The sequence below is a fragment of the Coffea eugenioides genome, chromosome 7, assembly GCF_003713205.1.
Source record: "Coffea eugenioides isolate CCC68of chromosome 7, Ceug_1.0, whole genome shotgun sequence".
Classification (NCBI taxonomy): domain Eukaryota; kingdom Viridiplantae; phylum Streptophyta; class Magnoliopsida; order Gentianales; family Rubiaceae; genus Coffea; species Coffea eugenioides.
The window spans coordinates 4,267,636-4,279,474 of record NC_040041.1 but is presented as its reverse complement, the minus strand read 5'-3'; the positions used below and the strand labels follow the sequence as shown (position 1 = coordinate 4,279,474).

General features: G+C 37.8%; 2 protein-coding genes across 2 annotated transcripts; one reads left to right on the top strand and one right to left on the bottom strand.

Moving 5' to 3' along the window:
* Nucleotides 1–1,167: 1,167 nt before the first annotated feature.
* Nucleotides 1,168–5,521, top strand: LOC113778663 (protein PIN-LIKES 7-like). Its single transcript, XM_027324136.1, has 11 exons — nt 1,168–1,383; nt 2,406–2,710; nt 2,821–2,900; nt 3,080–3,204; nt 3,300–3,421; nt 3,653–3,874; nt 3,988–4,107; nt 4,204–4,304; nt 4,471–4,523; nt 4,613–4,798; nt 5,058–5,521. The coding sequence occupies exons 2-11, from the start codon at nt 2,576–2,578 to the stop codon at nt 5,180–5,182; spliced, it is 1,269 nt and encodes a 422-aa protein (XP_027179937.1). The 5' UTR covers nt 1,168–1,383; nt 2,406–2,575; the 3' UTR covers nt 5,183–5,521.
* Nucleotides 5,522–5,905: 384 nt separating this feature from the next.
* LOC113777692 (vacuolar protein-sorting-associated protein 11 homolog) lies at nt 5,906–11,223 on the bottom strand. The gene is made up of 4 exons (XM_027322855.1): nt 10,807–11,223; nt 10,493–10,678; nt 8,119–10,167; nt 5,906–6,623 (listed from the first exon to the last, which is right to left on the bottom strand). Exons 1-4 carry the CDS (start codon nt 11,026–11,028, stop codon nt 6,270–6,272), a joined length of 2,811 nt encoding a protein of 936 aa, XP_027178656.1. The 5' UTR covers nt 11,029–11,223; the 3' UTR covers nt 5,906–6,269.
* Nucleotides 11,224–11,839: the final 616 nt, after the last annotated feature.

Below are 11,839 nucleotides of genomic sequence, written 5' to 3'. Positions count from 1 at the left end.
GAAATTGCTGACTGGGTTCTTTTTATTGGACAGTTAAAGCTTAGTAGATGAAGAGTTGGCAATCAAAGACGTAATTATCATATTCTAACAATTCCAAATTGAACATATGTGGGATGTATCCCACGCCCCCACATAAGACCCGGCTGGTCCATAAATATTACTATCAAAAACACGTTCTGAAATTAAAAGGCAAACTGTTCTGCTATTCTTGCCAGCCTTCAACAATAATTGTAGAGAAAACATGTGCCAATCCCTTATCAACAGACAAGAATTATAAACAATCACCTTCCTCATGCATTTTTTTTTATTTCCAAATCCTACCTTAGTAATCAATTTGCCGTATACTCCAAAAATAAAAATAAAAATAAAAATTGTGATGCATGCCATTGGAAAGTTTTCCGCTAATCCAACTAGAGGTGTTCGAGAAGAACTGCTCAAAGTCGTGCTATGGAGCCGTACTTGAAGAACATGCCAATCCACCCTGATAAGACAAGAAATTTTATTTTGACCCCTTAAACATTTGAAAAATATTCGTATTTTGTCCCCGCAAAATTCTTGGAACATTATAGTACGAGCACTTTGTGATTGTAAAGTTTTCTCCTCCAAATAAGTTTCCCAGCTCCACCTATCTATATGGAAACGTGGAAGTTGATAAAAGGCAACTCATATGATCAAATAAATCTTCACTCGTCGGTTCCTTCTCATATCAAATTGTCCAACTATTCCTTCAAATCCAGGTACAATTCCCTTAATCCGACAAAATTGAGTCAAAGTTTGTTGTTTATCAATCTAATTTGCCTTTTCAGCACAACATCAATTTTGATAGAATTTTCAAGAATGGTCCCCTAACAAATTGTCTTCTTGCCAGGAAGGTGAGAACCTTCCTATTTGTACAACATGGCCGCTGTGCTCATACTTTCCATTTCTACTTTTGTACAACAAAAGTTGATGATGAAAAAACCACGTATATACACACTCACACAAATACATGGTAAACGGGTCCTATCCAATCATTCATCTTAGCACGAACCAATCATGCTTTTTCCTTCCCTATATTTTTCCCTCCCACCCAAAAAAAAAAAAAGAAAAGAAAAGAAAATCCTCTAGAGTCCTCCATATAACTGGGGAGTGGACGACAACATATTTAGGTATGTGCTTACAGCACCAGATATGCCTGTACAATGACAAAACAACCAACAGTAGGTGTCGACGTATTATTGTGCAGCCATGTATATATAAGCATATTGAGCGTAATCCTAGGTGATCAATGGCGAAGGAGCGTGCATCCTTAAATCCTCCTCTGCATTTCTCCTCCAACCTTTCTTCTATCTTAGGCTGTAATATCATTTCATGTCATTTTTCTCAACCCATATTTGATTCCAGGTTCGTTTCTTTGTCTTGATGTTTTGCATTTCTTCTTGTCTTTATAACCTTGAACTTTGCTAAAACCCCACGTAGATTTTGGTACTTCAACGTCCAAATCATTCTTTTTTAACTTCGTTTCTGTCACCTTTTTTTTTGAAGCATCTGAGCTCTCACTAATCATAAGAAGCATGAAGCTCATATGCTTATCATCATCATTTGAAGTAATTTTTTTTCTTGTTTTATTTGGTTTAAAGATCATTGATTTTTCTGGGTTTTTTTGGGGTTGTTTCTGGTTGGTTCCATGTAGGATACGTGTTGATTGGATTTGCATGAAAGTAGAATTGCGGCTGGAATGTTAACTCTTTTGTTCTTATTCACTGTTGTTCAATATTTTAATTTGGTTTATTATAAGTTCTTTTGGATTATAATCATCCCTGCCTTCCTAATTGTGGCCACATAAATCTATTGGATTGGCATTTTGCAGATTAGGTTGTTAGTTAAATATTGAAGAATTTTGTTTGGACGCAAATTATGAGTGGACAAATATTAAATGACGTCGGCTATGTCTGTTAGGCCCCACTGCATCTCTCACTCGATTTATTAATTTCGATTTCAATTTCACCCAATTCATTATGTTGTGTCATCCTTGCTGGAGAATGAAAGAGAAATTGAAATTGAAAAATTGATGTTTGAATAAACAAATTAAGGTTGTAAAAGGCTATATATGCAGCCCTCCAGAACACAGATTTCACCAGGTTTTTGCCAATAAGTGCAAAAGAAAACAGTAGAAAGTTACAAACACTAAACCCAGGTGCAGACAGGACTGGTAAATTTCATGGCTGTTTCCTTAACTGAGCACATTCTCAATCAGCAGGAAAGAGAATAAGAAAAATACAAAATGAACCAGCAAGATGATGGCTGCATATACATATGCACCCTTTGAGAAATGTTATGAAGTCGTAGAATCCTTTATATATATTTTGTTTTTGTTTCTTGGGGTTGATGTATCAAATTGGCATTTTTCTTTACTAATTTTGCAGGTGGCTTACAGGATCTTCCTTCTTTTCTACTAGAGGTGTACCGCCTTTATCAGTCAGCCGTATATTTAGCAGCTGACTGAAAGGCCAGCCAAGAAAAGAGCCAGAACCCATCTCAGTTGTTGTACATTCTTTGATTTCGGAGACTTTTGTGAAGTAAAATAAACAAAGAGATGGGCTTCTGGACTTTGCTTGAGGTGGCTTCCATGCCAATCATCCAGGTGCTCCTCATAAGTGTATTGGGAGCTGTCATGGCAACTGAACATCTAAATCTTCTGCCTGCTGATGCTCGAAAATCATTAAACAAGGTAATGCTGACTTACATTGTTTGTGTTCCTTTACGGGTTCATTTTCTTTTGTTACGGTCATTCACAAAAAATGAGATTTGGTGGTAAAGTTTTATAATGGACCATTGCAGATTGTGTTTATGGTGTTTACTCCCTCACTGATGTTTGCAAGTTTGGCCAAGACTGTCACCCTTGATGACATTATCTCATGGTATGATTCATTCTTTACTGTACATCATTATGCATTCACTTATCAATCAATTTACGTGGTGTAAATAAACTTGAAGAAAGCTCCTAGGATAAAAAGGGGAATGACTTACATGTGGTCAATAAATGCTGACCTTTCTAAGATCCATTTTACCATAAAATTTCATAATTATGTTTGTACAGGTGGTTTATGCCTGTCAATATTGGCTTGACCTTTCTCTTTGGAGGAATACTTGGGTGGATTGCTGTCAAACTAGTGAAACCAAGGCCCCATTTAGAGGGTCTTGTCATTGCTACATGTTCATCAGGTAACTGTATTTCCAATTTGTCAGCCTTATAATTTCTTGTGTTAGGCTTCTCAATGTCTCCAGCTTCTAGAATATGACAGTAAAATAATATACAGGAAACTTGGGAAACCTTCTGCTGATAATTGTTCCAGCAATCTGTAAAGAGGATGGCAGCCCATTTGGCGATCATAATACTTGCTCTACTATTGGACTCTCATACGCCTCCTTCTCTATGGCGGTAAGATCATCTCTTGGGCACTGAACTATGTGATAAATCATGTATCACAGATTCTCAGACGCAAAGTATTAACTGGAAAGAATAATGTCTCTGGGCCTGAATTTCCACCAAGACTTCATTTCACAGGAAATTAGGAAATAGTCATATTTTCGATTCACATTATTGGTGGCATTGAATAAAAAATTATGAATGTTCTTCGTCTGAGTCCTTGTTTATTACTGATTTTTGCAGCTTGGTGGTATTTACATATGGACCTACACTTACCATTTAATAAAAAACTCCGCACGCAAATACGAAGCTGAAAAGGCTGCTTGGGTGGAGACCTTAGCAGAACCCAACAAAGATTTGGATGCAGATGAGAAGTCTCAACTTCTTGAGGCCAATGCTCAAGAGCATGTCTCTGTATCTGTAGATTCAACAGAACCTACCGAAGATGATGTCGAATACCAAAATGTGAGTTCATGTAGAAGAGATGCAAATTAATAGATGTGAGGCCCCTGCTCCATGAGCTTTGGTTCTCTGACTACTCTCGTTATAGTTACCCAAAGTTTACATGTTTCCTGTAGGTTGTTTCTCAAGGATCATCTTTCAAGTCAAAACAGCAAAATGCATCATTCTGGACCAAATTATTTGGAATCGTATACCAGATACTAGAGGAGTTAATGACACCCGCAACACTTGCAGCGGTAGAACTCACAACTCTTTTGTATTAGCATCGTTCTCAATTTTAGTTCTGTCATTCTGAGGCTATATTGCTTAATAACTGTTCCATTGTATTCCAGATAATAGGCTTAATCTTTGGTGCAATTACATGGCTGAGAAATCTCATAATTGGTGACAATGCCCCACTCCATGTCATTCAAGACTCTATCGCATTACTTGGGTATGTAATCGAACTGAATGCTGCTCAGTAATTCCACAGTTTCACTATGATATTAGATGTTAATAACATTGACCCTGAACACTGCTTCTGTTATTGATTCGCGTGTTTTTTTTTTTTTTTGTTTTGGTTTTCCACAAAACTCACTTTAAATTGGCTGACTTTGTAGCGATGGAACCATACCTTGCATTATTCTTATCCTCGGAGGGAACTTGATACAGGGTGAGAAGATCTTAACCCCGGTTCTAATACAATAAGCAATTTTGTGGGCGTATTCAAAACTCTTCTAACAATTTTTATTAATTGAATAGGCTTACGCAAGGCAAGATTGAAGCCACCGATCATCGTTGCAGTCATCTGCGTGCGATACATACTGCTTCCTGGTATTGGAATTGGTGTAGTTAAAGCAGCCACTCATTTCGGCTTCCTTCCACCAGATCCTCTCTACCATTTTGTGCTGCTGATTCAATATACTCTGCCGCCTGCCATGAATATTGGTATGGAACTCAATCACATTTGCAATATTCTCCAGGATGTTCCCTATTTGACTTTTAAACTACTTGGTCATGTCTTCAGAGCATGCAAAAACTTTCATGACCTGCTCAACAATATCCCTAAAACGATGATTTTAAGCATTCAACAAAAAATTCAAAAATGAAATTTTCTTTACCATGCATTGGTTCATTTGATACTATGCTACTTGGACTCTAATCAAATCAAGAATCAAAATTGATGAAAGTTGTGATATTGATGCAGGCACCATGACACAGCTCGTTGATGTGGCACAAGAGGAATGTTCTGTCCTCCTCCTATGGACTTACCTGTTTGCAGTGTTGTCTCTGACAGTATGGTCGACAATCTTCATGTGGATCTTGGCATAAAAATGTTGCTGCTGCTCATGGCAATGTTGTTGTGATATTGCCCTTTGCAAGTATGGGGTGAAGGGGGATGCCCAAAAGATGATGATGAAAAGGCAATATGGAATCCGTAGCAGTCTAAACGAAGCATACGAGATTGGTTGGATTACAATATGGATTTTTTTTTTCATAATATGGATTTCTGTATTACAATTCTGATTATTGGATTTTTTGTTTCGATTTTTTTTCAATGTAAATAATGGTCCATTAAGTTCATCATGAGAGTCGCCATGCTCTTTTAGCAACGGACAAGCATTTGTATTTGGTTTTCAATTTCATGCATTGAAATTTACACTTGCTTCTTGTCTAGCTCCCTTCTCCAGATGTTTAAAAAGGAACGAAAAAAGAAAAAAGAAAAGAATGTTCAATGTTGGAAGATTTTAAGACTCCACCGTTGAACCCCAAATTGATGGGATCTGAATCTGCGTTCCAATAGCCTACGAAAAGGTCGACTTGAAGCCTTCTTGCTCACCAATTCTCCAGAAGTAAAGATTTGGTCCAAGATTAAAAAACATCTGCACAGCTTATAATAATAGCTCATCTGGGCATGGAGCCCCAGTTAGAAATACTTCTCAGTCAATATTTTGTGAATCTTTTACAAAATCGTTGAACCATCAAGAATTTCAATATAAACCATGATTACATGAAGTATCACAAAAACCTGCCGTTTGAACAACCCAAAAGTCAGAGACAAAAACCTGCCATTAGAACAACCCAAAGTTGGAGAAAGGCACAATACACCATGTAGCTTAAATTCAAATTGAAATGAAGAGATTTGGGGATTACGTGGAACTTGAAACATACATAACACACTCGCAAACTTGGTTTGAAGTTCGATAGAGACGGCAAAATTCAGCAAGACCGCATATGTTTTGATGTTCTTCTAGACGCACATTCTCGCGACATATACTTTTGTTGATGACTATAGCAATGAATCAAGACTTGGCTATACTCATTATTAATTGCTACATTCTCCTGTTGAACTTCCATAAAGAGAAACAAAGATTTGCACACATAAGATGGAAGTTGGGTTGAAAGTAACGCATTTCATCTAAGCACCGGCCTGTCTGGTACTAGTTTTGCTAATAATCCCCTTCCCAAAGTATTCAGCAATCACAGAGAACCCATCTTTCGAATTTCTAACATGCTGGAAGAACTGATCTTGGTTATTGGAATTTTGCTCAAGGCTTCTCTTGGTTTCCAAGACAGATCTGTACTCTGGAGCACACTCAGGGCATTCTCTCTCATTGTCACCAAGGCAGCGCTGGTGAAATGAATGCATACACATGAAATGCACAGCAGGAAGATCAAGTGTAAAAGTGCATGCAGTACACTTGCTAAGCTGAAATATTCTTGCATTTGTCCTGAGATCCTGAATTTCTCTTCTCATTGCTGATGTTTCTTCCTGCAGAATAAGAGAGATGTCATAAAATTTCAATTGCATTAATAACCCAGCAGAAAAGAATTTTATGGTGCAAGAGCATGTCGTAATAAGGTACAAGGCACATGGTGCTTGCAACCCACCCTAAGGAATGAAGAACACTATTTTAGCTTAAAAGAGAACGGTTAGAATTACATAAAAAGAAAGCTACTTCTGTAAATAGTAATGATGGAGCAGACTGGATATGCTTGCAACCCATCCTAAGGAATGAAGAAACTATTTCCAGCTCAAAAGAAAACAATTAGACTTGCATAAACAAGAAAACTATTTCCATGAACAGTAACAATGAAGCAGACTGCACATGCGGCATACTAATTACTTTCTCTGCTTGCAAGGCATACACAGGCAAACTGAATGTCAGGAAAGTAATATCTGACTTCCTTGTGTGTATATATTTTAGCACAAAAACACCTACCCATGAACCTCCTTTCTTCCTCTTCCATCATAGGTTGGGACTTGGGTGATTAACAAAATTTAATGCATGACCAAAAATTGGAAAAGTGGCAAGAGAGGTACACAATTGTGCACTGTTTTTCTAGACTACAAAAGGAGTCCATAAAATGCAAAACCTAGTACTTCCAAAAAGAAAACCTTGTATATGAACACCAACCCCCCCCCCCCCAACCCCCTTTTTTTTCCAAAAAAACAAAACAAAAAAATGAAAAGACCCCAAGTTAACTAACTGCAAAACGTCAAGGCTAACAAACTGAAATTGGTTGACATGGGCAGCCCAAGATTATGTCACATAATCACCAAGAAGCGTTTAGAAGATAATTTAAATGTTTGGCATAGACAACTCTTCTGGTATCCACTTTAACCTCAGCAAATTCTCCATTCTAGAGTCAGTGCACACTATAATGCTTGAGCATAAGCACCAAACCCTGTGTTACCCAAACAGAACCAGAGCCTTGGGCCTTTTTCCTTTCAGTTTCTTTTCATCTTTGGATCTGCTTTGCTGAACCCCACAATCCCCAACTGCAAACCTCAACAAAATTGGCACCACATTTCCCATGTTTCCCCTCCCTTGTCCCAGCACCCTCCTGCTCGTATTCCCAAGGCCACACACTTTACTAAGACTAAGATTTTTATAAAAGCAGTAAATGATTGTTATATTTATGACCTCAACTCATTTACCTTATCTAAAATCAAATAAAACACACTACATAAGTAAAAGTTCAAACGTTTGCACAAAAGCGTGTTCTCACAATCCAACAAATGAGTCTTTCCAGAACTTACAGAATGCTACAACTTAACGTTTGGTTTAGATATCTAAAAACATTAACCCATCTGCAAATTCAGAGAGAGAGAGAGACCAAATTTGCTGCATGTCCAAGCCCTTAGAAGTCATAAAGCGATCTATCCTACTCAAAGGTGATTCAGAACCATTGGCACACACTCAAAAGGATTTTGGTGACAAAAAGAAGCTGTCTAATGTATATACTTTATAAAGAACACAGACCTGGTACTTCTCAATGGCTCTTCGATCTTCTTCAATGAGCTTTGACTCATGGTCCAGCTTGCGAGCTATATAATCCTTGATGACAGAGAGAGTGAGGCATGGATTCCTAGAAAGGGTCTGAAGAACAACAATAGGTGGCAGAATGTCATCCCTCTCAATGTAAGTCAACACTTCTTTTACTTCTTTGGAGCAGTCTTCCCCAAGTTCACCAAAATATTTCAGTACATCTGCCCAAAGAGAAGGATCACCACCTTTCCCCAAATCCCCAAGTCTTTTGCAGCATGCTATTAAACCCTCATGGTCTTGTGCTTGCATGTAACAGGCAATCACCTCTTTATACAGTTTCATCTTCTCGTAAAGAAACAAAAGCCCATTCTTAAAAGCATTCATTTCACACAAAATTATGGCCAGACCAACATCATACAATGGTTGATCTTGTTCTGGTGGCCATGCACCCTTAAGCAAGTTTAGACCCTTTTGAAATCTTTCCCGACGATCTTTTCCCTCACTTACATCTGGTCGATTAATAAATGTTCTCCCATTGGAATGTCCTTTAGAAATCACAGCACCATTTTCACCAGTATTTGTCAGCGAGATGAATGGGAAGTCCAGGTCATGGGATAAATACAATTCCAAGAGCGTGTTATGCATTTCTCCTTGAGCAGGTGAGTCCTTCATTTTACTAGTATATCTTTCAAGAAACTCCATAAGTGACTGGGGATGATGAACAAAGATATTAATAAAATCAACAGGAGATGGCAACATCGACACATATGTGCTACTTGAGGTGCCCCTTTTGGCTGGTTCTTCTTCTGTACATAGCCTCATAAGTATATCAATTGTCTCAGCAGGCTTGTGCTCAATCAGAATTTTACCATATTCTTTAACTGTTACACCAGCTTGACTTGGTTCAAGACTATTGACGTATTGCAATGCTTCACTATACCTCCCCAAGTCTTCAAGCAGAATCTTCAAGTACAATTCATGCTTCCCAGCCCTTTTCGCAACATACATCGCATGCTCATGATAACCTGCAGCTCGGCACACTTTTATAGCAGTCTCTACATCAAATTTAGTTTCCCCACCACCATCATCACTTTTGATGAACAGATTCAACTTCTCGACATCTTTCAGTTTGGTGTAACAGTTTAAGAGCAGAGTGGTGTGATCTTTTGATGCAAGTCCTTTCTCATGTAATTTCTCCAAGTAATTGGTAAGGTTGTGAATTCTTTGTGCATCTAAAAACTTCTGTATAACATACGAGGGTTCGAGATAACCAATTGTGTCTATGTACTGATGCATAGCCTGATCATATTCTTGTTTACAGTATAAATGATCCCCATATTTCCTCAGCACCTCAGCAGTTGCAGCAACATCAGCTTGTTGGGTCTGTACAATATTGATGGCTACTGTATAAAGACTCTTCTTAAAAAGCATATCTAGTTTACTTTCCATGTCCTTCTCACCAATACATAGGGCTGATTTGTCAGCCATAATGAGTATTATATTACCCCATTCACAAAGCATGTGAGAAACTTCTTTGACTACAACACTGTGTGCAACCAACTTATTTTTCAGATCATAAACATTGAAAGAATACTTTCCAGTACTTTGGTCAGCAATAACACACAAAAGATATCCACGAAACCATCCAAGAAATTTTTTCTCTCCCTCAAAAGCCCAACAAGGTCCCCGACCATCAACTTCATAAAAATACACTGCCTCTGGTCGTCCAATGATCAGCTCCGAGCGATCACTCATAGCAACACTAGGGACATCGGATCCAATATTATCGAGCATTTGACCAGTAGGAGGTTGAGTATGCAAGTTAAACAAATGTACTGAACTTGGAGTAACTGCAAATAGCTGAAGAACCTGACCATCCACTCGGAACCCTAGGCCCGTAATGGAAGCATCTGCTTGAAGTTTGAAGCGTTTGATACGCTCACGAGCAATGTCCCCTTGAATGCAATAGATACAACCATTATCCAACCCAATAGCAACAAGCAATATAGGTGGAGCTTCCTCCAATACTAAGAAGGACGTAATCTGCACACATCAATAATAGTTCTTCTAATTATACTCCTTTTGACAAACCAAAACCAACATCATATACATTAAAACACAAAAGTTGTCAAAAGGGGCAAGCTCGAATACTCAATCTATAAAGAGAGCACAGCTTTACAGGACATCAGTATCTACATTTTTCTACTACATTTAGCGGTAAATTCTGTACCCGTTAAGTATATAGGCCAAAAATTTGCCCTTTCATTCGTTAATTAGGACTATCTAAGCAGGGTCTCTTAACCAAATTAACCTATTAAAAATGGATGCAATAAATTGCTAAAAAGCAACATTCACGATCCTAGTATACCTTAGATTCAGGAAACTGGTTAGTAAAAATTCGCAAAATCTGAACACAATCGGGACTGAAGGTGCTGGGACCCTCCTCCTCATGCTGCTGTTGAACCTTATCCAGATCAAAAATCTTCATACACACTGCTGAAAATTGCGGGGACAATTGCTCATCTTCTCCAACAGTCACCAAATAATTCCTTTGCTGATCATGCAGCCAGCAAACGGAACAATCAGTTTGCCAACGAAATGATAATTAAGCTAAGACTTACTGCTAGTATACTAATGCTCCGAAATCTGACAGAAAATTGATCAAATGTGAAGCCACACTACCTTGAGTTGTTGAAGGAAGAGGACCGAAGAAGAATGAGCTCGGAATTGAGAATTGAACTTGAGCCCTCTATCCAGCAACGAAACGGTGCCGTCGTCGCATCCCAGTACAACTTTTCCTCGGCCGCTGGAACAACATTCAATTTTGCCACTGATCTCCTCCGGGATTGTGATTCTTTCCCCATATTTTCCCTCGAAGAACTCGAATTTCCTCCACTGATACATTTTTTGCAACTCACAACGACGACGTATTGAACCCTCAGTTTCTTCTTATATGATTACTCGGTTCTGGATTTATGCATGCGGAAAAGATTGAGGAGACAATCAGAGAGAGAGAGTTTCTGAATTATTATCGGTTTCAGCCTTTCAGGTTGAGGCCGACCAAAACGACAGTGTATTAGGTGTCTGTTCCTTCCACTTTTGGCCTTTTCACATCTTCATTACTACAGTTGACATAGAAAAAGGAAATAACAAAAAAAAAAAGGGTGTAGTATTTACTTGGAATTGATTTTCCAATAATTCTGCCGTTTGGTTTGGGTTTTGGAATCGAGACGGGAATCAGGAAAGTCACTAGTGGAACAGGTGTCATCTCTACATATATGTTCCATTAGATGACTTTTTAATTCTGAAATAAACTTCACTGTGCCAATTTTTGAAATCTAAGCGAATAGATGGAGAATAATGATACGTCAACTTTTACCACTCTTATTCCTAAAAATGGTTCTAAAAATTTGATTGTAATTAATCAAATAACAAGTAGAAATATATTATTTATTATATTTATTTATAAACATACACTTTTGAATGAAATATTCTGAATAATAAGGGACTGATACTTGAAAATATTAATTATGTAGATAAAACGCAAAACCCGTAAACCCCCAATATATGTTTAGTTCTATTCCACATCTGGAGATGAGATCATAAACTCTACAACAAATACGAGCATTTATTATTATAATCATTTTAGAAGCCAAGATATAAATGAGGAATGATACACTGTAACACTTTCTTTCCAAATTAAATGATTCCTAAT

Coding starts and splice junctions, on each gene's coding strand:
- LOC113777692 (XM_027322855.1), bottom strand. CDS start 11,028: ATGTATCAGTGGAGGAAATTCGAGTTCTTCGAGGGAAAATATGGGGAA. Junction 10,679..10,806: donor TCTTCCTTCAACAACTCAAG/GTAGTGTGGCTT, acceptor CTGCATGATCAG/CAAAGGAATTATTTGGTGAC. Junction 10,168..10,492: donor ACCAGTTTCCTGAATCTAAG/GTATACTAGGAT, acceptor TGATGTGTGCAG/ATTACGTCCTTCTTAGTATT.
- LOC113778663 (XM_027324136.1), top strand. CDS start 2,576: ATGGGCTTCTGGACTTTGCTTGAGGTGGCTTCCATGCCAATCATCCAG. Junction 3,422..3,652: donor ACGCCTCCTTCTCTATGGCG/GTAAGATCATCT, acceptor TGATTTTTGCAG/CTTGGTGGTATTTACATATG. Junction 4,305..4,470: donor GACTCTATCGCATTACTTGG/GTATGTAATCGA, acceptor CTGACTTTGTAG/CGATGGAACCATACCTTGCA.